Source organism: Pristiophorus japonicus, chromosome X (assembly GCF_044704955.1).
Source record: "Pristiophorus japonicus isolate sPriJap1 chromosome X, sPriJap1.hap1, whole genome shotgun sequence".
In the NCBI taxonomy this organism is placed as follows: Eukaryota; Metazoa; Chordata; class Chondrichthyes; family Pristiophoridae; genus Pristiophorus; species Pristiophorus japonicus.
Window position 1 is genome coordinate 22,914,990 of NC_092010.1, and position 24,078 is coordinate 22,939,067.

At 48.1% G+C, this 24,078-nt stretch overlaps 1 protein-coding gene across 5 annotated transcripts in view; it reads left to right on the plus strand.

Moving 5' to 3' along the window:
• LOC139240926 (nuclear receptor subfamily 4 group A member 1-like) overlaps positions 1–24,078 on the plus strand; it is a 91,842-nt gene that overhangs the window by 40,650 nt on the left and 27,114 nt on the right. For 4 of the 5 annotated variants that reach the window (XM_070869457.1, XM_070869458.1, XM_070869456.1 and 1 more), the window contains exon 2: positions 102–916. In XM_070869457.1, coding sequence (XP_070725558.1) covers positions 104–916 — 813 coding nt within the window. In that variant the 5' untranslated portion in view covers positions 102–103. Of the gene's footprint in view, positions 1–78; positions 917–24,078 lie in introns of all 5 variants that reach the window. The other variant, XM_070869459.1, reaches the window with a different exon arrangement.

Here is a 24,078-nt window from a genome sequence, read left to right on the forward strand (position 1 = left end):
TGTATAGCCTGTATTTATTACGTAGTGCAAGATGCAAGACTAATGAAAGAAGACCAAAATACCCTCTAACTTGAACAGGTTTTAATATGTTTCTTTTTCAGAGATGCCGTGTCTTCAGGCACAGTATGGGACCTTGCCACAAGGTGGAGGACCATATGAAGACTACAGTTCTGACTTCTTGACTTCTGAGTTTGTCAAGTTTGGAATGGACCTCACCACCACAGAGATCGCTGCCACCACCTCTCTACCCAGTTTCAACACATTCATCGACAGCAACAATGGAGACTTTGACGCCTATTTGTACCAACTGATGCTTGCCAACCAGCAGGCTCCCTTTAAAGTGGAGGACGTTCAAATGTTTGGCTGTTACCCAGGCTCAATAAACATGCATTTAGAAGAGGTGATACCTCAATGTGGATCTTCTCAATACTACAATGGATCTTGCTCCATCCCATCACCTTCAACCCCTGGTTTTCAAATGCAGCAAGTGTCCCTATGGGATGACTCTTTTCCTCATCACTCACTCCAATATAGTGAGATGGATCATTTATTAGATCAACAAAAAAATGTTTCCCAACTGTCATTCTTTTCCTTTAAACAGTTACCTTCAGAGTCTCCTGTGCCACTTTGCCACATGAGGCTTGATGCAAGTTCCCATGGACCTAATGCTGTCCACCAACTAGTTGATCCCATGTCTTATGATATCACCAACCATGCCTCAGTGAATTTTCCTGCTCTACCCTTGGACCATGGACCACAGATCTTGGACAGCCCCATTGTAATAGACAATCCCATCCCCTCTCCACCGGTTCGTAATCCCCCTTCCAGTGAGGGCCAGTGTGCTGTGTGTGGAGATAATGCTTCATGCCAACATTACGGTGTACGAACCTGTGAAGGATGCAAAGGTTTCTTCAAGGTATTTACTCAATTACTTGAACCTTAACAATGACTGGGGTCAAACTTGATTTTGTGTGAAAATGTAAAATGGGAGATCGCGAATCGGCAGCTTGATCTCTTCCAATTTGTATTTCTATTGACTTCACCTATTCTGTTTTTATCGCTCGTTTTACATTATCGCACAAAGTCAAAAAAACCCACTGTGTCCGCTCATTTGTTGGCAATTCAACAAGTTAATGATATGAATCTTCTGTGTGCTACGATAATTCCTAAGCAGAATGATATTTGCTACTTGGAAATTTGTATGTAAAGTATCTTCATTGCAATCAGTTACACACGCAGTGGTTTGCAGGATTATAATTGGTAAGGTGCCGTTCCCCTGTAACATCACAGATTACAGCTTAAAGCATAAAGAGTCAGTTCATTAGTTGCCATAGGCAGACTGACAGGGCTACAAATCGTTGCCATCACACTCCCCTCTCTGCTGGCTTTTGGAGCTATCTGCCTGTTAAAGAAAGAAAGACTTACATTTATACGCCTTTCACGACCACCAAACGTCCCAAAGTGCTTTACAGCCAATGAAGTACTTTTGGAGTGTCGTCACTGTTGTACTTAGGAAACGCAGCAGCCAACCTGCGCACAGCAAGTTCCCACAAACAGCAAATTGATAATGGCCAGATAACCTGATTTTTGTTATGATATCACTCTTCCACTCAGGTTTTCCCATACGCAGTCCCACCATCTCAGCTCTGATCTTCCAAAAAGCTTTTTCCCAGCTGTGACCCTTTCCATAACCCTCTGAGAGTTGACGGAGCTAGGGGGTGCAAAACACTACTATATTCCAAGTTCAGACTTTGCAAGGTCTGAATATGCCTCAAGATTAAAACTCGGGTCAAACCTCTGGTCGTTTGTGAGGGCAGTTATTGTAAAAAGTAAATAAGACCAAAAATAAAAGTGTCGAGGTAACACTATGGAGCCTCTGGAGCCAACAGACAAACTATCCTTACATCTATGAAAAGAAGACCATCGGGCAGGCAATTTTCTAGTAGTGCTTGGAACAGCCTGTGCCTAGCACTCCATTCAAACATGTGGCATGTTCATTGCGAGGATAATTGATAACGTTGAACTTTCAAAAGGGGATTTGATAAATACTTGAAAATGAAAAATCTGCAGAGCCATGGGGAAAAACAGGGGAGTGGGACTAATTGGATCGCTCTTTCAAAGAACTGGCACCGACACGGTGGGCTGAATAGCCTCCCTCTCTGCTGTAAGATTGTATGATTGACAGACACAATGTCTATTGCATCAAATTTCATGTTTTGGGTGAGTTATTTTGGAATTTGATACTTAAAATATTTATAGCATCAGATAGTTCAGTGGTTGTGATTGGAGTTGCTTCTTTTTCGCAAGGTCAACACTAGATGGGAGTAGGTTAAGAGCAGGGCAGAGGGTGAGATCAAAGGCTGAGTTCTGATGTTTTGTTTTGTTACTGATGAAAAGTAATTGAATACCTTAACTTGTATTTCATAGAATCATAGAAATTGACAGCACAGAAGGAGGCCATTCGGCTCATCGTGTCCGTGCCAGATATATATATTTATATAGTGCCTTTCAAGATCTCAGGATACCCCAAAGTGCTTCACAGCCAATTCATTACTTTTCAAAGTGTAATCACTGTTCTGTAGGCCAATATGGCAGCCAATTTGCTCACTTTAAGATTCAACACACAGAAAATGAGATAAATGACCAAATAATCTGTTTTTATCGCTGTTGGCTGAGGGACTTTCCCCTGCTCTTCTTCGAAATAATGCCGTGGGATCTTTTGCATCCACCTGAGAGAGCAGACGGGGCCTCGGTTTAACGTCGCATCCGAAAGACAGCACCTCCGGCAGTGCAGTGCTCCCTCAGCACGGCACTGGGGAGTGTCAGTCGGGATTTATGTGCTCAAGTCTCTGGAGTGGGGCTTGAACCCACAACTTAATAATGAATGTCTGCACATCACCGGAGAGCGTTGGAAAAAAAATAGATTTTGCATGTACGGTTTATATTCTAGAAATTTTCAGGCTGCCCACTACCCAGTTCAGGTAGCAAACCTACCTGTGACACAGTGGGTCCTCTGTGTACAAGCTTAATCAAGTATCTGGCAAAACCCCTGCAGAAAATAGTGGTCCTATCAAATGGCTCATTGTTTTTTAGTTGGGGGTGGGGTTTGACCTTCCAATTGGATATAATGGAAAATGGAGTTTATTTGTATTTAATAACTGCATTAAGGCTTCATTTTTTTTCAATGGTTCATTCATATCTGCTAAGTGTAAAATAATTTGAAATTAGCCCCAAGGCAAATACTCTGTGTGCCTTCTCAGTCTCAGCTTGTGGTTCTCTGGGAAAATGCATGCCAGGGTCATCTAATGCATAATTACAGCACTAAAGCGCCTTTTGATGATGTGACGTTGATAGAGGGATGAAATGGGAGAAGAGAGCCACAAAGAGAGAGACAGAGAGAGCGAGCCAGTGAGATAAGGTGGTTTGAATAAAAATATCCGAGATATGAAGATAGCTGTTAAATTGTTTTGGTTTAAACACTTTTTACAACTGAATCCCCATGAGTGACTGAAGGAAAAAGTTTTCAACCCCAGATGCACTCAACCCATTGGGTGGTGGGGGGGGGGGTTGGGGTTGCAGGGGGTGAGGAATGGGAAGTCATGTGCTACTCTCCCTCAAATTCTACAGCATAGGTTATGTCCTCCTCCCATCCCAAATCCTCATACTGGTTATGATATGACCTTACTATACAGTATAAATGCACACGCGGCCCATACTTGAGAGAAGGTCACTCTGTGACCAGTTACCTTTATTACCAAGACCTCAAGTGATGAAGGTGGGTGGAGCTTCCCTTTTTATACCTGAAAGTCCAGGTTAGGAGTGTCTCCCACAAGTTCACCCCCTTGTGGTCAATGTTCTCAAGGTGTACAACTTAGGTCAGCTAATACATGGGTTACAATGATAGTTGAATACATGACATCACCTCCCCCCCAAAGTCTTATTGGGATCACAGGTTAAGTGTCTCTGGTGGTTTATGCTCCCTTGTAGAGCGCCTGAGTTGGGGCTCCGGTTGTTGGGCGCTGGCCTGAGTGTCTGCTGTTTGCGGTGCCTCAGGCCTGTCTGGACTGCCCACGGTGACTGGGCTCTCCTCCACTTGGTTCCGGTATTCGGTCACCTGTGGTGGAGTAAACTCTACGCCGTGTTCTTCCTCTGCTTCTTCTATGGGGTTGCTGAACCTTCGTTTAGTTTGATCCACGTGTTTGCGGCAGATTTGTCCATTGGTAAGTTGAACTACCAAAACCCTATTCCCCTCTTTGGCAATCACAGTGCCTGCAAACCATTTGGGCCCTGCAGCGTAATTAAGGACAAAAACAGGGTAATTGACAACAATACATCGTGCCCTCGCATTCCTGTCATGGTAGTCACATTGTGACTGACGCCTGCTCTCAACAATTTCTTTCATGGTAGGGTGTATAAGGGATAACCTGGTTTTGAGCGTCCTTTCATTAGCAGCTCTGCGGGTGGAACCCCTGTGAGCGAGTGTGGTCGGGATCTATTGGCCAACAGGAGGCGTGATAAGCGGCTTTGTAGGGAACCCCCTTGGATTCTGAGCATCCCCTGTTTGATTATCTGCACTGCTCGTTCCGCCTGGCTGTTTGAGGCCGGCTTGAACGGTGCCGTTCTGACATGGTTGATACCATTTCCTGCCATGAAGTCCTGGAATTCAGTGCTTGTGAAGCACGGGCCATTGTCGCTGACCAAGACATCCGGTAGACCATGGGCAGCGAACATTGCCCGTAGACGTTCTACCGTGGCAGAGGATGTGCTTGAATTTAAAATGGCACACTTAATCCATTTGGAGTTGGCGTCTACTACAACCAAAAATATTTTTCCCATGAAAGGACCTGCGCAGTCCACATGGATGCGTGACCAAGGCTTGGTGGGCCAGGACCAGGGGCTAAGGAGGGCTTCCCTGGGTGCGTTGCCCAGCTGAGCACACGTGTTGTACCTGCGAACACAAAGTTCCAGGTCGGCATCTATCCCTGGCCACCAAACGTGTGACCTGGCAATTGCCTTCATCATGACAATTCCCGGGTGCTCATCGTGAAATTCTCTGATAAACACCTCTCTGCTCCTCTGGGGCACGACTACTCGGTTTCCCCACAGTAGGCAATCGGCCTGAATCGAGAGTTCATCCCTGCGCCTATGAAACGGTTTAAATTCCTCAGGGCATGCCCTGTACGTGGCTGCCCAGTCCCCATTCAGGACACATTTCTTAACTAAAGACAGTAGCGAGTCTTTATTTTTCCAGACTTTAATCTGACGGGCTGTCACAGGTGAGCCTTCGCTTTCGAAAGCTTCAACAGCCATGACCATCTCAGCATCATGCTCAGTTGCCCCCTCAGTGGTGGCTAGTGGGAGCCTGCTGAGTGTATCGGCGCAGTTTCCAGTGCCCGGTCTGTGCCGAATTGTGTAGTCATAGGCGGCTAACGTAAGTATGCAGGCCGATGCATTCGCATTTATGGCCTTGTTGTCGGCCAAAAGGGACGTTAGGGGTTTGTGATCTGTCTCCAGCTCAAATTTCCTGCCAAACAGGTACTGGTGCATTTTTTTTACTGCATATACACATGCGAGCGCTTCTTTTTCTACCATCCCGTAGCTCCTTTCTGCCTGGGACAGACTTCTGGAGGCATAAGCTACTGGCTGTAACTGACCATTGGCATTCACATGCTGCAACACACACCCGACACCATAGGACGACGCATCACACGTTAAAACTAGTTTCTTACACGGGTCATATAACGTTAACAGTTTGTTTGAGCATAACAAGTTGCTTGTTATGCTCCATCAAAAGCCCTTTCCTAGCTGTCCCCCCAGACCCACTCGTGATCTTTGCATAGGAGCACGTGTAGCGGCTCTAACAGCGTGCTCAATTTGGGAAGAAAGTTACCAAAATAGTTCAAGAGCCCCAGGAAAGAACGCAGCTCCATCGTGTTACGGGGTCTGGGTACTCTCTGGATCGCTTCTGTTTTCGACGCAGTGGGTCTGATCCCGTCTGCTGCTGCCCTCCTCCCCAGGAATTCTACCTCTGGAGCTAAGAAGATGCACTTCACCTTTTTCAGTCGCAGCCCTACCCGGTCCAGCCTGCAGGTTGTGGAGGTGTTCTTCAGTATCGCGACCCGTGATGAGGATGTCGTCTTGAAAAACCACTGTCCTTGGAATCGACTTGAGGAGACTTTCCATATTTCGCTGACAGTTTGCGGCGGCCGAACGAATCCCGAACGGACATCTGCAACCCCTTGTGTGTCGTGATGGTGGTCAGCTTCTTCGACTCACTCGCCAGCTCCTGGGTCATGTAAGCTGAGGTCAGGTCCAATTTTGAAAAAAGTTTGCCACCGGATAGCATCACAAGGAGGTCCTCCACTCTTGGCAGTGGGTACTGGTCTTGGAGTGACACCTGATTGATGGTGGCCTTGTAATCGCCACATATCCTGACGACCCATCCGCCTTGAGCACCGGCACAATCGGGCTCGCCCAAACATTGAATTCGACTGGCGAGATGATGCCTTCCCTCAGCAGGCGGTCCAATTCGCATTCTATCTTTTCACGCATCACGTACGGCACCGCTCTGGCCTTGTGGTGTACTGGTCTGGCGTCCGGGTTTATGTGAATCACTACCTTGGCCCCCATGAAAGTGCCGATGCCGGGTTGAAATAATGAGTCAAATTTATCCAGGACCTGTGAGCATGATATTCGCTCCACAGAAGAAATTGCATTGACATCGCCCCATTTCCAGTTCATGACAGCAAGCCAACTCCTCCCCAGTAGTGCGGGACCGTCCCCCGGGACAATCCAGAGTGGCAACCTGTTCTCCGAATCTTTGTGGGTCACGACTACCGTGGCGCTGCCTAGTACCGGAATGATCTCCTTTTTATATGTGCGTAGCTGTGCGTCAATCGGCAATAATTTTGGCCTCCTGGCCTTGGATACCCACAACCTTTCGAACTGTTTGATACTCATCAGGGACTGCCTGGTCCCCGTGTCTAGCTCCATTAATACTGGGATGCCATTGAGGTGCACTTTCATAATATCGGTGGTGTCCTGGTATATGAACTGTATATGTGCTCCACATGAACTCGCTGAACTTCAGCTTCCAGCGATTTCCCCCAGTATTCATTTGGCCTCGTAGGGCTTACATTGGGCCCGTCCACCTCGTATATCAACCTGGCTGCAGGCTTCCTGCACATACGCGCCAAGTGACCGCTGACGTTGCAGTTTCTGCAGGTATATTGCTGATACCTGCAAGCTCTGGCTGGGTGTTTGCCTCCACACCTCCAGCATGAGCTGGAGGCCCCGTTGTTGGAAACAAAAGGTCCATTAGCAGTCGATCGTCTCTGACGGTCTCTGTAACTGTCCTTAAGCACACCATTAACAGGTGTTGATGGCCCCATTACTGGCCGCATTGTCCATTGCGATGGCATGAATCGCCGTTCAGCTAGCCATTGTCTCTGTTGAATTCCCCCTTTGGGATCGACTACATGCTGGGGCATGTCCGATTGCCCTTGTCTGCCTAGAGAACTGTGTGCCGCTTTAACAATGTTGACTCCCTGGTCGTTTGCCGCATTTGAGCCAAGATTTTTGTCATACATCATTCTGGTCTCTTTCTCCCCTGAGATAAATGTCTGGGCTATCAGAGCCACCGCTTCCCAGGTCAAGTCTTTGGTCTCAATCAGTTTCCTAAAAACCCCAGCGTGCCCGATGCCCTCAATAAAAATGTCTCGCAGCATCTCCGCTCTGCATGTATCTGGGAACTTACATAGGCTCGCCAGTCGCCGGAGATCTGCCACGAAGTCAGGAACGCTTTGCCCTTCTCGCCGCCGGTGCGTGTAAAACCGGTGTCTCGCCATGTGCATGCTGCTCGCCGGTTTAAGGTGTTCCCCGATCAACTTACTGAGCTCTTCAAAAGTCTTGTCCGCCGGCTTCTCTGGCGCTAGAAGGTCCTTCCTCAGGGAGTACATCCTGGATCCACAAACCGTCAGGAGATGAGCCCTGCGTTTGTCGGCCGAATCCTGTCACAACCATTCCTTAGTGACAAAACTTTGCTGTAGTCTCTCAATAAAGTCGTCCCAATCATCACCAACACAGTACCTCTCTTCTGTGCTGCTAGGAGCCATGCTCACGTGGTTTAAATCCCAGTTTCTCGTCACCAATGATATGTCCTTACTAGACAGTATAAATGCACACGAGGCCCATACTTGAGAGAAGGTCACTCTGTGACCAGTTACCTTTATTACCAAGACCTCAAGTGATGAAGTTGGGTGGAGCTTCCCCTTTTAGACCTGAAAGTCCAGGTTAGGAGTGTCTCCCACAAGTTCATCCCCTAGTGGTCAATGTTCTCAAGGTGTACAACTTAGGTCAGCTTATACATGGGTTACAATAATAGTTGAATACATGACAGGTTGCACCTCTGAAATTAGCTCACGTGTTACAACTACAGCAACTTGCATTTATATAGCGCCTTTAACATCGTAAAACGTCCCAAGGTTCTTCACAGGAGCATAATCAGATAAACATTTGACACCGAGCTACAGAGAAATATTGGGACAAAAACTTGGTCAAAAACGTAGGTTTTAAGGAGCGTTTTAAAGAAAGAAACAGAGGTAAAGAGGTTTAAGTAGGGAACTCCAGAGTTTCGGGCCGAGGGTGCTGAAGTCACAGCCGTAAATGGTGGAGTGATGGAAACTGGGAAGGCGCAAGAGGTCGGAGTTGGAGGAATGCAGAGATCTCAGAGTGTTGTATGGCTGGAGGAGGTTACAGAGATAGGGAGGGGTGTAGGGCTGGAGGAGGTTACAGAGATAGGGAGGGTTGTAGGGCTGGAGGAGGTTACAGAGATAGGGAGGGGTGTAGGGGCTGGAGGGTATTGCAGAGATAGGGAGGATTGTAGGGCTAGAGGGGGTTACAGAGATAGGGAGAGGTTTAGGGCTGGAGGAGGTTACAGAGATAGGGAGAGGTGTAGGGCTGGAGGGGGTTACAGAGATAGGGAGAGGTTTAGGGCTGGAGGAGGTTACAGAGATAGGGAGAGGTGTAGGGCTGGAGGGGGGTTACAGAGATAGGGAGAGGTTTAGGGCTGGAGGAGGTTACAGAGATAGGGAGAGGTGTAGGGCTGGAGGGGGTTACAGAGATAGGGAGAGGTGTAGGGGCTGGAGGGGTATACAGAGATAGGGAGAGGTTTAGGGCTGGAGGAGGTTACAGAGATAAGGAGAGGTGTAGGGCTGGAGGGGGTTACAGAGATAGGGAGAGGTGTAGGGCTGGAGGGGGTTACAGAGATAGGGAGAGGTTTAGGGCTGGAGGGGGTTACAGAGATAGGGAGAGGTGTAGGGCTGGAGGAGGTTACAGAGATAGGGAGAGGTGTAGGGCTGGAGGGGGTTACAGAGATAGGGAGGGGTGTAGGGCTGGAGGAGGTTACTGAGATAGGGAGGGGTGTAGGGGCTGGAGGGTATTGCAGAGATAGGGAGGATTGTAGGGCTAGAGGGGGTTACAGAGATAGGGAGAGGTGTAGGGCTAGAGGAGGTTACAGAGATAGGGAGAGGTGTAGGGCTGGAGGGGGTTACAGAGATAGGGAGAGGTGTAGGGCTGGAGGAGGTTACAGAGATAGGGAGGACTGTAGGGGCTGGAGGAGGTTACAGAGATAGGGAGAGGTGTAGGGCTGGAGGAGGTTACAGAGATAGGGAGAGGTGTAGGGCTGGAGGAGGTTACAGAGATAGGGTGAGGTGTAGGGCTGGAGGAGGTTACAGAGATAGGGAGAGGTGTAGGGGCTGAAGGAGGTTACAGAGATAGGGAGAGGTGTAGGGGCTGTAGTGGGACCGCCTGGGAAAGCTGGTGGTCCGATCTGTAGCGGCTGCAGTGCGGGAAGGAATGTCGACCTCAGGTAAGTGTGATTGGTTTTTATTTCTTTTATTTTTGCGACTTATGTTGGTGTTGCGTCAGTAATGAATTGGGAATGTTTTTGGTGGGTTTTTTTTCAGGTTTTTCAGGGCAGCAGTTTAGCTCGGGATTTTTGCATGCTCAGCTGGCCTGGCGCCCTAAAAGAGGTGTGGAACACCTCCCTTAGCGCTCCGCCCCTCACTCAGGGCCCAGCTGGTGAATTTTGTGGCTGGAGACGCAAACCATTTCCTGGCGCAAAATTTACCGTCCTGCACGTGTTAACCCTGCAACAGAGGCGTGACCAAATTTCCACCTGATAGAGTACAAAAGCAAGAATAAGATGCTAAGCTGTTATAAATCATTGGTTAGGCCAATTCTGGGCACCACACTTTAGAAATGGTGTGAAGGTCTTGGAGAGGGTACGGAGGAAATTTACCAGAATGGTTCTGGAGACGAGGGGCTTCAATTATGTGGAGAGACTGGAGAAACATAGAAACATAGAAGCAGGAACAGGCCATTCGGCCCTTCGAGCCTGCTCCGCCATTCAATAAGATCATGGCTGATCATTCAACCTCAGTACCCCATTCCTGCTTTCCCTCCATACCCCTTGATCCCTTTGGCCGTAAGGGCCATATCTTACTCCCTTTTGAATATATCTAACGAACTGGCCTCAACAACTTTCTGTGGTCGAGAATTCCACAGGTTAACCACTCGCTGAGTGAAGAAGTTTCTCCTCATCTCGGTCCTAAATGGCTTACCCCTTATCCTTAGACTGTGACCCCTGGTTCTGGAACTCCCCAGCCTCTAACCTGTCCAATCCCGTCAGAATTTTATATGTTGGAGAAACCGAGATTGCTCTCCTTAGAGCAGAGATGGTCAAGGGGAGACTTAATAGAGGTGTTCAAAATTATGAGGGGTTTTGATCGAGTTGATAGCGTGAAAATGTTTCCAGTGGCTGGAGGGTCGGTAACCAAAGGGCACAAATTTAAGATAATTGGCAAAAGAACCAGAGGGGGAGGTGAGGAGTTGTTGTGATCGGGAACGCGCTGCCTGAAAGGGCTGTGGAAGCAGATTCAATTGTAACTTTCACAAGAGAATTGGATAAATACTTGTAGGGCTTTTGGAGGTCTATGGGGAAAGAGCAGGGGAGTGGGACTAATTGGACAGCTCGTTCAAAGAGCCAGTACAGACACGACGGGCTGAATGGTCTCCTTCTGTGCTGTAAGATTCTATATCGTGCTAAATATATATATATATAATATATATATATATATACATATATATTCTGGCAAAATGGAGACTGGCCAACCATAGTGATGTCACTGATAGGGACCTGTGTCCTAGAATGACTCCTTGGCAGACATCAGTACCCACTGATAGCATGTTCTTCTGAGGACAGGCATCTTTGGATCAGCTCCCAGTTTTGTGTTCAAAAATGGATTTGGCTGTACCTTATTCTTTAAGTCACTCCCTGTCCCCATACCAGTGTAAAACCGTACTGAATAACATATTTTAAACTGCTCATACTGAAAATAATTTTTTGAGAAGCAATGCATTAATGACTTCTTTGAATATGCTTAAACGCCGTGTAACTGATATATCGCCACTTATGCGTCTTTGCTTCACTTGTGGTGCAGACTGACAATACAATGGGGGAATACCAAGGTGATTACATTTCTGAGAGAGACCTTTAAAACGCGCGCGTGACTCACTTGTGACTAACTCGTGCTTTCACTGAAAGCCAGTGACCAAAGAATTCCCCCGCCCACTCTTCCTCCACACACAATCTGTTACTCACGAGTAAATTTCAATATCCGCAAGATTCAGGAAACAGGCTGTTTCAACAGCCGCGACGCTGTGCTTTTGAGCTGACATTCCTCTCTCCTTTCTCGACTCTCGTCGTACGTTAAAAGCTATCAACAAAACACCTGTCGGGGGCTACAAGGATTTAGGACCAGAGGAGGCCATTCAGCCCCTTGAGCCTGTTACCATAGGAACAGGAGGAGGCCATTCAGCCCCACGAGTCTGTTACCATAGGAACAGGAGGAGGCCATTCAGCCCCATGAGCCTGTTACCATAGGAACAGGAGGAGGCCATTTAGCCCCTCGAGCCTGTTACCATAGGAACAGGCGGAGGCCATTCAGCCCCACGAGCCTGTTACCATAGGAACAGGAGGAGGCCATTCAGCCCCTCGAACCTGTTACCATAGGAACAGGAGGAGGCCATTCAGCCCCTCGAGCCTGTTACCATAGGAACAGGAGGAGGCCATTCAGCCCCACGAGCCTGTTACCATAGGAACAGGAGGAGGCCATTCAGCTCCTCGAGCCTGTTACCATAGGAACAGGAGGAGGCCATTCAGCCCCTCGAGCCTGTTACCATAGGAACAGGAGGAGGCCATTCAGCCCCTCGAGCCTGTTACCATAGGAACAGGAGGAGGCCATTCAGCCCCACGAGCCTGTTACCATAGGAACAGGAGGAGGCCATTCAGCCCCTCGAGCCTGTTACCATAGGAACAGAAGGAGGCCATTCAGCTCCTCGAGCCTGTTACCATAGGAACAGGAGGAGGCCATTCAGCCCCTCGAACCTGTTACCATAGAAACAGGAGGAGGCCATTCAGCCCCTCGAACCTGTTACCATAGGAACAGGAGGAGGCCATTCAGCCCCATGAGCCTGTTACCATAGGAACAGGAGGAGGCCATTCAGCCCCTCGAGCCTGTTACACAGGAACAGGAGGAGGCCATTCAGCCCCTCGAGCCTGTTCCGCCATTTAATTCGATCGTGGATGATCTGTACCTTAACTCCATCAACCCGCCTTGGTTCCCTATCCCGTAAAAATCTATCAATCTCAATACTGAGATTTTCAATTGACCCCCAGCCTAAACAGCGTTTTTGGGGGAGAGAGTTCCAGATTCCCACGACCCTTTGTGTGCTTCCTGATTTTAAGGTTATGCCCCCTTGTTCTGGACTCCCCCCACCAGAGGAAATAGTTTCGCTCCATCTACCCTATCATATCCTTTCATCATCTTAAACACCTAAATTAGATCACCCCTTAATCTTCTATACTCGAGGGAATACAAGCCCAGTCTATACAACCTGTCCTCATAATTCAACTCTTTTAGCTCCACTGCACTGTACCCACTGTTCCTGGGTGTTCTTTATTTAGCTCCTTCACTGGCATTTTACCAGAGAGCCCTTGTACCAAGTGAAGTTACCTTTGAGCGTTTATTATTCATCTGACTGCTTAAAAATAATTCGGTTTTACGTTCATGTCAAATTGCATCTGTACATGTGTTCAGCAATCATCAAACATCATCCAGGTGTGAAGTTGTATTGCACACTTAAAAATAACAGAAGACCAAAGTTAAATATAGACCAAAACTATACTATTGATCTATGAGGAATTCACGGTATGCAGGCCAGCTGGTATTTGGAGGAGTGACCACGCAGTGCACCCTGCCAGTGCAGACTTCACGAAATAGTGTATACATATGTATATACAATGTGTATAATATGTGTGTGTATATCTATGTGTGTGTATATCTATGTGTATATATATATATATATATATATATGCGTGTGTGTATATAAATGTATGTTTGTATGTATGTGTGTATATATAAATATTGTTAGGTTGGAATCTTACCAGCCCTGCGAGTGCGAGTTTGGAGGCGGGCCTGCTGTCAAAATGGCCGTGATCGGCAGCGGGCCGGAAGTCCGCTCTGAACCCGCGTCCTTGTGAATTTCCCAAGTGCCGGCTCTGCCTGCGGTTTGTAGACCCGGCAGTAAGCGGCATTGCAGATAATTGCGATAGTTAAGAAGCTGCTTAAAGCTATTTAAGCAGCAGTTTTCCAGGTCTTAACCATTTTACCAAGATTTTTACGAGGTTCCCGTCCGTTGTGGATCACGTCAGGGAAGTGTGTCGGGTTCTCAACAACTCTGGATTGGTTTGACTAGTTGACAACTGCAGAAGTGGTTTAAAAGCTACCATTTCACAACTGTTCAATTTCCAATCTCAGAAGCTGAAGCCTTCAGGATTTGGAATACACTTTTCAGCTTTATGATGGTTTGAAGTGTTTGCAGTGAGCTCTCTATCCAGTGTCACCTCCTTGGAGCAACCTCTCTCACCACTGACAGATCGCTTCTGTCATCTCAACTTCAGCTGCCATCGATTCCATCAGCATTGGTGCCCTTGAAAAAAATCTCACATTGGTGCTCAGAATCCCACCATGATCAGCCCCAACACCAGCAGCACCAGGCACACCAGCAGCATCACCAACAATACCAACTTTCTCCGCAATCACCTGATGCTGCACAGGACACAGGGCATCAGCACCCGACTACACTGCTGCCCGGGAGGCCAGGGATGGCCTCACCATGGCCACATTTACTTCACTTGAGGCTGTACACCCTGGCTGCTCCAGGTTGGCACCACCCCACACCAGCATCCCTACAATGCCCAAGCCATTCCCCTCACACTCATCACCATTGGGCGGGCTACCTTTATGGCTCACCATTCACTACAACTCAGTAAGCCACCTCAAAAGGTGGACACAAATCTGTCCAAGGACACACAGTGTTGAAAATATAGATTTCAATGTTTGACAACACATTAGCAGAAACTTTATATTAGCAAGTGTCTATCCTTGTATGTTGTTAGTTGGTATAATTGGACAAGGATGAGGGTGAGTGTGAAGGCTGGCTAGTGATCATCATAGGCAGTCCCTCGGAATCGAGGAAGACTTGCTTCCACTTTTAAAATGAGTCCTTAGGTGGCTGAACAGTCCAATATGAGAGCCACAGTCCCTGTCACAGGTGGGACAGATAGTCGTTGAGGGAAAGGGAGGGTGGGACTGGTTTGCCGCACGCTCCTTCCGCTGCCTGCGCTTGAGTTCTGCGTGTTCTCGGCGATGAGACTCGAGGTGCTCAGCGCCCTCCCAGATGCACGTCCTCCATTTAGGGCGGTCTTTGGCCAGGGACTCCCAGGTGTCGGTGGGGATGTTGCACTTTATCAGGGAGGCTTTGAGGGTGTCCTTGTAACGTTTCCTCTGCCCACCTTTGGCTCGTTTGCCATGAAGGGGTTCCAAGTAGAGCGCTTGCTTTGGGAGTCTCGTTTCTGGCATGCGGACAATGTGGCCTGCCCAGCGGAGCTGAGCAAGTGTGGTCAGTGCTTCAATGCTGGGGATGTTGGCCTGGTCGAGGACACTAACGTTGGTGCGTCTGTCCCCCCAGGGGATTTGTAGGATCTTGCGGAGACATCGTTGGTGGTATTTCTCCAGCGACTTGAGGTGTCATGGTCCATGTCTCTGAGCCATATAGGAGGGTGGGTATTACTACAGCCCTGTAGACTATGAGCTTGGTGGCAGATTTGAGGGCCTGGTCTTCGAACACTCTTTTACTCAGGCAGCGGAAGGTTGCACTGGCGCACTGGAGGCGGTGTTGAATCTCCTCATCAATATCTGCTTTTGTTGATAAGAGGCACCCGAGGTATGGGAAATGGTCCACGTTGTCCAGGGCCGCGCCGTAGATCTTGATGACTGGTGGGGCAGTGCTGTGTGGCGAGAACAGGCTGGTGGACTGATACGTCCTTACTATACAGTATAAATGCACACGAGGCCCATGCTTGAGAGAAGGTCAGTCTGTGACCTGTCCTTTATTCCTTAGCACTCAAGTGCAGGAAGTGGGTGGAGCTTCGCCTTTTATATCTGAAGGTCCAGGTTAGGAGTGTCTCCCACAAGTTCACCACCAAGTGGTCACTGTTCTCACAGTGTACAACTTAGGGCAGATTATACATGGGTTACGATGCTGGTTGAATACATGACATCACCTCTCCCCACAAAGTCTTATTGGAATCACAGGTTGAGTCTCTCTGGTGCTTTACGCTCTCTTGTAGAGCGCCTGAGTTGGGACTCCGGTTGTTGGGCGCTGGCCTGAGTGTCTGCTGTTTGCGGTGCCTCCGGCCTGTCCGGACTGCCCACAGTGACTGGGCTCTCCTCCCTTTGGTCCCTGTGTTCGGTCACCTGTGGAGGAGTGAACTCTATATTGTGTTCTTCCTCTGCTTCTTCTATGGGGTTGCTGAACCTCCTCTTTGTTTGATCCACATGTTTGCGGCAGATTTGTCCATTGGTAAGTTTAACTACCAGAATCCTATTTCCCTCTTTGGCAATGACAGTGCCTGCGAGCCATTTGGGCCCTGCAGCGTAGTTGAGGACAAAAACAGGGTCATTTACATCAATACATCGCGCCCTCGCATTCCTGTCATGGTAGTCATATTGTGACTGGCGCCTGCTCTCGACAATTTCTTTCATGGTGGGGTGTATAAGGGATAACAGGGTTTTGAGAGTCCTTTTCATTAGCAGCTCTGCAGGTGGAACCCCTGTGAGCGAGTGTGGTCGGGATCTGTCGGCCAACAGGAAGCGTGATAAGCGTCTTTGTAGGGAACCCCCTTGGATTCTGAGCATCCCCTGTTTGATTATCTGCACTGCTCGTTCCGCCTGGCCGTTTGAGGCTGACTTGAATGGTGCCATTCTGACATGGTTAATTCCATTGCCTGCCATGAAGTCCTGGAATTCAGTGCTTGTGAAGCACGGGCCATTGTCGCTGACCAAGATGTCCGGTAGACCGTGGGCGGCGAACATTGCCCGTAGACTTTCTACCGTGGCAGAGGATGTGCTTGAATTTAAAATGTCACACTCGATCCATTTGCAGCAGGCGTCTACTACAACCAAAAATATTTTTCCCATGAAAGGACCTGCGCAGTCCACATGGATGCGTGACCAAGGCTTGGCGGGCCATGGCCAAGGGCTAAGGGGGGCTTCCCTGGGCGCATTGCCCAGCTGGGCACACATGTTGCACCTGCGAACACAAAGTTCCAGATCTGCGTCTATCCCTGGCCACCAAACGTGTGACCTGGCAATTGCCTTCATTATGACAATGCCCGGGTGCTCATTGTGGAGTTCTCTGATGAACACCTCTCTGCCCATCTGGGGCATGACTACGCGGTTTCCCCACAGTAGGCAATCGGCCTGAATTGAGAGTTCATCCCTGCGCCTGTGAAATGCTTTAAATTCATCAGGGCATGCCCTGTACGTGGCTGCCCAGTCCCCATTCAGGACACATTTCTTGACTAGAGACAATAGCAGGTCTCTATTTGTCCAGCCTTTAATCTGACGGGCTGTCACGGGTGAGCCTTCGCTTCTGAAAGCTTCAACAGACATGACCATCATAGCAGCATGCTCGGTAGCCCCCTCAGTGGTGGCTAGTGGGAGCCTGCTGAGTGCATCGGTGCAGTTTTCGGTGCCCGGTCTGTGCCGAATTGTGTAGTCATAGGCAGCTAACGTGAGTGCCCACCTCTGTATGCGGGCCGATGCGTTTGCATTTGTGGCCTTGTTGTCGGCCAAAAGGGACGTTAGGGGTTTGTGATCTGTCTCCAGCTCAAATTTCCTGCCAAACAGGTACTGGTGCATTTTCTTTACCGCATATACACATGCGAGCGCCTCCTTTTCTACCATCCCGTAGCCCCTTTCTGCCTGGGACAGACTTCTGGAGGCATAAGCTACCGGCTGTAACTGACCCTTGGCATTGACATGCTGCAACACACACCTGACACCATAGGACGACGCATCGCACGTTAACATAAGTTTCTTACATGGGTCATGTAGCATTAACAGATTGTTGGAACATAACAAATTGTGTGCTCTATTAAAAGCCCTTTCCTGGCTGTCCCCCCAGACCCATTCGCGGCCTTTGCATAGGATCACGTGTAGCGGCTCCAGCAGTGTGCTCAATTTGGGAAGAAAGTTACCAAAATAGTTCAGGAGCCCCAGGAACGAACGCAGCTCCGTCGTGTTACGGGGTCTGGGTGCTCTCTGGATCACTTCCGTCTTGGACGGAGCAGGGCTAATCCTGTCTGCTGCTACCCTCATCCCCAGGAATTCTACCTCTGGAGCTAGGAAGATGCACTTCGCCTTTTTCAGGCGCAGCCCTACCCGGTCCAGTCTGCGTAGCACCTCCTCCAGATTGTGGAGGTGTTCTTCAGTATCGTGACCCGTGATGAGGATGTCGTCCTGAAAAACCACCGTCCCTGGAATCGACTTGAGGAGGCTTTCCATATTTCGTTGGAAGATCGCGGCAGCCAAGCGAATCCCGAACGGACATCTGTTGTACTCAAACAAGCCCGGATAGCGTTGCAAAGAAGTCCTCCGCTCTCGGTAGCGGGTACTGGTCTTGGAGTGACACCCGATTGATGGTGGCCTTGTAATCACCACATATCCTGACCGACCCATCTGCCTTGAGCACCAGCACAATCGGGCTCGCCCAGTCACTGAATTCGACTGGCGAGATGATGCCTTCCCTCAGCAGGCAGTCCAATTTGCCTTCTATCTTTTCCCACATCACGTACGGCACCGCTCTGGCCTTGTGGTGTACTGGCCTGGAGTCCGGGTTTATGTGAATCACTACCTTGGTCCCCATGAAAGTGCCAATGCCGGGTTGAAATAATGAGTCAAATTTGTCCAGGATCTGTGAGCATGATACTCGCTCCACAGAAGAAATTGCATTGACATCACCCCATTTCCAGTTCATGACAGCAAGCCAACTCCTCCCCAGTAGTGCGGGACTGTCCCCCGGGACAACCCAGAGCGGCAACCTGTTCTCCGAATCTTTGTGGGTCACGACTACCGTGGCGCTGTCTAGCACCGGAATGATCTCCTTTGTGTATGTCCGTAGCTGTGCGTCAATCGGCGATAATTTTGGCCTCCTGGCGTTGGACGCCCACAACTTTTCGAACTGTTTGATACCCATCAGGGACTGGCTGGCACCCGTGTCTAACTCCATTGATACTGGGATGCCATTGAGGAGCACTTTCATCATTATCGGTGGCGTTCTGGTGTATGAACTATATACGTGCTCCACATGAACTCGCTGAACTTCAGCTTCCAGCGATTTCCCCCAGCGTTCATTTCTGCAATTTCTGCAGGTATTTTGCTCATCTCTGTAAACTCCGGCTGAGTGTGTGCCTCCACGCCTCCAACATGAGCTGCTGTTGGAAACAAAAGGTCCCTTGCCAGTCGATCGTCCCTGACTGCCCCTGTTATTGTCCTTGAGTGCGCCATTAACAGGTGTTGATGGCCCCATTACTGGCCGCATTGTCCCTTGCAATGTCGTGAATCGCTGTTCAACTTGCCATTGTCTCTGTCGAACTCCCCCTCTGGGTTCGACTACATGTTGGGGCATGCCCGATTGCCCTTGTCTGCCTGGAGAACTGGGTGCTGCTTTAACAATGTTGAATCTCTGTCCCAACCATTCCTTAACACAGTACCTCTCGTCTGCTCTGCTCATGGCCATGCTCCCAGTTTCTCGTCGCCATTGATACGTCCTTACTATACAGTATAAATGTACACGAGGCCCATGCTTGAGAGAAGGTCAGTCTGTGACCGGTCCTTTATTTCTTAGCACTCAAGTGCAGGAAGTGGGTGGAGCTTCCCCTTTTATATCTGAAGGTCCAGGTTTGGAGTGTCTCCCACAAGTTCACCACCTAGTGGTCATTGTTCTCACAGTGCACAACTTAGGTCAGATTATACATGGGTTACATTGCTGGTTGAATACATGACATGGACGACCTTTGTTTTATGGATGTTTAGCGTAAGGCCCATGCTTTCATACACCTCAGTAAATACATGAGATGGGGATGTGACAATGTAGATAGAGAGGGATGGGTGGAGGTGCAAGGTAACTTGGTGTGAGTAAGGATATACAGGAGTAGGGTAGGGAAGGCAGAGTGATGGGGATGTGATGAGTGGCACAGCAGGATGAGGTTGAGTGTGACTTTGCAGTAACGTTTTGTGATCTACTGAGATCATTGAAAGGTTTGCACCACTGCAGCCTGGTCCTCCTGAAGACATTCTTGCTTGTGTTCTCCTGTGCAATGTGCAACCAGGCTGCGTTGGTCTCCTAGCAAGGTCCCTTCCGCCCATGGGAAGGGAAGAGACCATCCCTGTGTGCAGTGACTCCCTCCATAAGCATATGGGGGAGTCACGGGAGAGCCTGGGTGCAGCTGAGCACCTCTATGCTGATTGTCAGTGTTTGCAGCACCTCAATGCTGCAGAACACTGACAGCACAACTGTCAAAATGTATGTGTGCGCGGGCTCTTTCAGGAAACCGGCTGATGACACGTCATCGAATGACATCATCAGACCCACTTCCTTTTGGAGGAAAAGCAATGTGTGAGGAGGATACAAAAAATCTGCAAAAGAACATAGACAGGCTAAGTGAGTGGGCAAAAATTTGGCAGATGGAGTATAATGTCGGAAAGTGTGAGGTCATGCACTTTGGCAGAAAAAAAAATCGAAGAGCAAGTTATTATTTAAATGGAGAAAGATTGCAAAGTGCTGCAGTACAGCGGGATCTGGGGGTACTTGTACATGAAACACAAAAGGTTAGTATGCAGGTGCAGCATGTGATCAGGAGGGCCAATGGTATCTTGGGCTTTATTGCAAAGGGGATAGAGTATAAAAGCAGGGAAGTCTTACTACAGCTATATAAGGTATTGGTGAGGCCACACCTGGAATACTGTGTGCAGTTTTTGTTTCCATATTTACAAAAGGATATACTTGCTTTGGAAGAAGTTCAGAGAAGGTTCACTAGGTTGATTCCGGAGATGAGGGCGTTGACTTATGAGGAAAGGTTGAGTAGGTTGGGCCTCTACTCATTGGAATTCAGAAGAATGAGAGGTGATCTTATCAAAACGTATAAGATTATGAGGGGGCTTGACAAGATGGATGCAGAGAGGATGTTCCCATTGATGAGGGAGACTAGAACTAGAGGGCATGATCTTAGAATAAGGAGCTGCCCATTTAAAACAGAGATGAGGAGAAATTTCTTCTCTCAGAGGGTTGTAAATCTGTGATATTCGCTGCCTTGGAGAGCTGTGGAAACTGGGACATTGAATAAATTTAAGACAGACATAGGCAGTTTCTTAAATGATAAGGGGATAAGGGGTTACGGGGAGCGGGCGGGAAAGTGGAGCTGAGTCCATGATCAGATCAGCCATGATCTTATTGAATGGCGGAGCAGGCTCGAGGGGCCGTATAGCCTACTCCTGCTCCTATTTCTTATGTTGTTAAGTTCTTATGACATGGAGCCAGGAGCGGGGTTGCAGCCCGCCTCAGACATCACCGCCTCTCTCCCACCTCGGTAGGAAAAAATTGAGCCCTATATGTATGTATGTATATATGTGTGTATATAAATGTATGTGTGGGTATAAAATGTATAGTAAAAGTGACATCTAAAATTGCAACGAAAAAAGACTCATAAATTTTTTTCTTTTACCTATCCAAAATGTAACTACATCAGCCAGACTATCTGGTTAGTCGTCATTTTTGACCAATGGACTTCTTACTGCCCTCATATGGCATTCCTCTGTCCATTGCTTTAGTGCAGGCACCAATCATTTTATTTTAAATAGTGTCGGGCTGTAGTATCCATTGTGTTACACTTTTGCCCATTGGTCACTTCTAGCGTGCTATCGATAATGCCTGTCATTTGACCTCCGACCTCCGCGACCTCACCCAAGACCCTCGTGTGTGAGTCTATACCATGAGTGCTTGGGTGCTAGTCAGCTTCACAGGCGAGCCTGAGTCTAGACTCACCCAGACACAAGTGGTTCCCAACAAGCTAGTCACCAGTATTTCTTTCCCTCCCTGATCAGGGATGACGAGGCCAATCGGAGCATCCCGACGGCCAACGCAGGGTGAGGCCAGCTAAAAGAGCACAGACCAGGGATCCTGGTCTGCACAGCTCAGCACTATACCATGCAGTCCATTAAGCCATTCGTCCCTCAAGAATGTATTTTACAGGATAGATGACTGCTTTTCAAAACAAGAAAGTCAGTGTTCGAAATCACGAGGGGTCTCGACAGAGTAGATGGAAAGACTTACATTTATATAGCACCTTTCATGACCACCAGATGTCTCAAAGCGCTTTACAGCCAATGAAGTATTTTTGGAGTAGTAGTCACTGTTGTAATGTAGGAAATGCAGCAGCCAATTTGCACACTAGCAAGCTCCTGCCAGGGCAACTCTGCTCTTCTTCAAAATAGTGTCCATTTGAGAGAGCAGACAGGATCTCAGTTTAACATCTCATCTGAAAAGCAACACTTCTGACAGTGCAGTGCTCCCTCAGCACTGTACTGCCAGCTTAGTCTTCTTTGTGCTCAAGACTCTGGAGTGGGACTTGAACCCACAACTGTTCCTCACTTCAGAGACAAGAGTGCTACCCACTGAGCCACATAGAAGGAAACCGTTCCCATTGGTGGAAGAGTCGAGAACCAGAGGACACAGATTTAAGGCGATGGGCAGAAGAACCAAAGGCGACGTGAGGGAAAACTTTTTTTACCCAGCGAGTGGTTAGGATCTGGAATGCACGGCCTGAGAGGGTGGTGGAGGCAGACTCAATCGTGGCTTTCAAAGGGGAGTTGGATACGTATCTGAAGGAAAAAATTTGCAGGGCTACGGGAAAAGGGTGAGGGAGTGAGACGAGCTGAGACGCTCTTGCAGAGAGCCGGCACGGGCTCGACGGGGCGAATGGCCTCCTTCTATGCTGCAACTCTTCTATGATTCTATGATCTTGTATTTTCGTTAAAATATTTGCCAGCACTGTGACATTTGTTTCGTGAATTTCTGCGGCTTAAAAGGGGGGGAAAGCGTTCAAATGATGTACTGTTCCTTTAAATGAGCAAACGCTGTTAAAGTGTACGGCAAGATATCGGAGTAGATCTTAAAGAAAGAAATGACGAAATGACAACCACAAATATGACCAACTGGCCAGTGAGTGATTGCACAACACAATACGCCCTTTAAACACTGAGTTTTCCTGGCACAGTGTCGAAAACAAATCTGTTTTTCATCACGTAACATCGACAACACAGATATTCAGTACAGCTGTCACACTGGATCTTAGAAAGTGGGGGGAGTGGGGGGGGTGGTGTGGCGTGGGGGAGATGGACCCGAAATAGTTGTTTTGCAGATGTTCTGGCCTCCTGCCAATGGATTAGTTGCTTGGCAACAACATATCTGCTCCTGTTCGTTAGATAAGCACTTTTTGCTCAGGTTAAGATTATTATAAGTTAAATATCTTAAAAAGTCTGCCCGTTCATAATGGACTAATATTTTTATGGTCTAATATGGGCACTGTTATCCTGCAGTGTTTGATCACAATACATAATTCATGGATCCCTACCAAAGAAAAAAACCATTACTAAAACATCCTGGTTATCCCCGGTGTCTTGGCCAATATTTATCCCTCAATCAAAAAAACAGATTATCTGGTAATTATCACATTGCTGTTTGTGGGAGCTTGCTGTGCGCAAATTGGCTGCCGCGTTTCCCACATTACAAAAGCACTTCGTTGGCTGTAAAGCGCTTTGAGACGTCCGGTGGTCGTGAAAGGCGCTATATAAATCCAAGTCTTTTTTTCAAATCTAGCCTAAATAGATGAAAGTTTCCTCTCTCTTCCAACTGAAGGGTCTATGCAAAAGAAGCTTGATCAGTCTGAAGCCAGTTCCTAGTAGACAGGAGTGCACAGCAGGGGGGTATGGTAGCATAATGGTTATGTTACTGAACTAATAATCTTGAAACATGAGTTCAAATTCTACCATTGCAGCTGGGGAATTTAAATTCAGGTAATTACATTTTAAAAATCTGGTGACCATGTAATTATCGAATTGTTCTAAAAACCCGTCTGGTTTACTAATGTCCTTTAGGAAACAAAATCTGCTGTCCTTACCCGGTCTGCCCTACATGTATGACTCGGGGTTGACTCTTAACTGCCCCCTGAAATGGTGGTCTTCTCAAGGGCAATTAGGGATTGGCAATAAATGCTGGCCTTGGTGGCGATGCCCACATCCAATGAATAAAGAAAAATAATCCATTCTTATACATTGTCATGCTCACTGGCTGGTGTGGGGAGTGGAAAAAGTCACACTGATTTACCTCCTCTGAGGGTAAGGCTGAGTTGTTAGGGCAATGTTGAAGTGTTGGATGACCTGCACAATAACTTGATGCGGGAGTGCTGGAGGCCAACGTACAAAATGTGGAAAAGCGTTTTGCCTTCCTGCAGGAAACGGAAAGAACTCGCCCATTCCAACCTTTTTATTTTTATAAAGGCAGCTTCATTGAGACGGGTTGCTTGATTTGGGATTTTAGTTCATTCTGTAATGC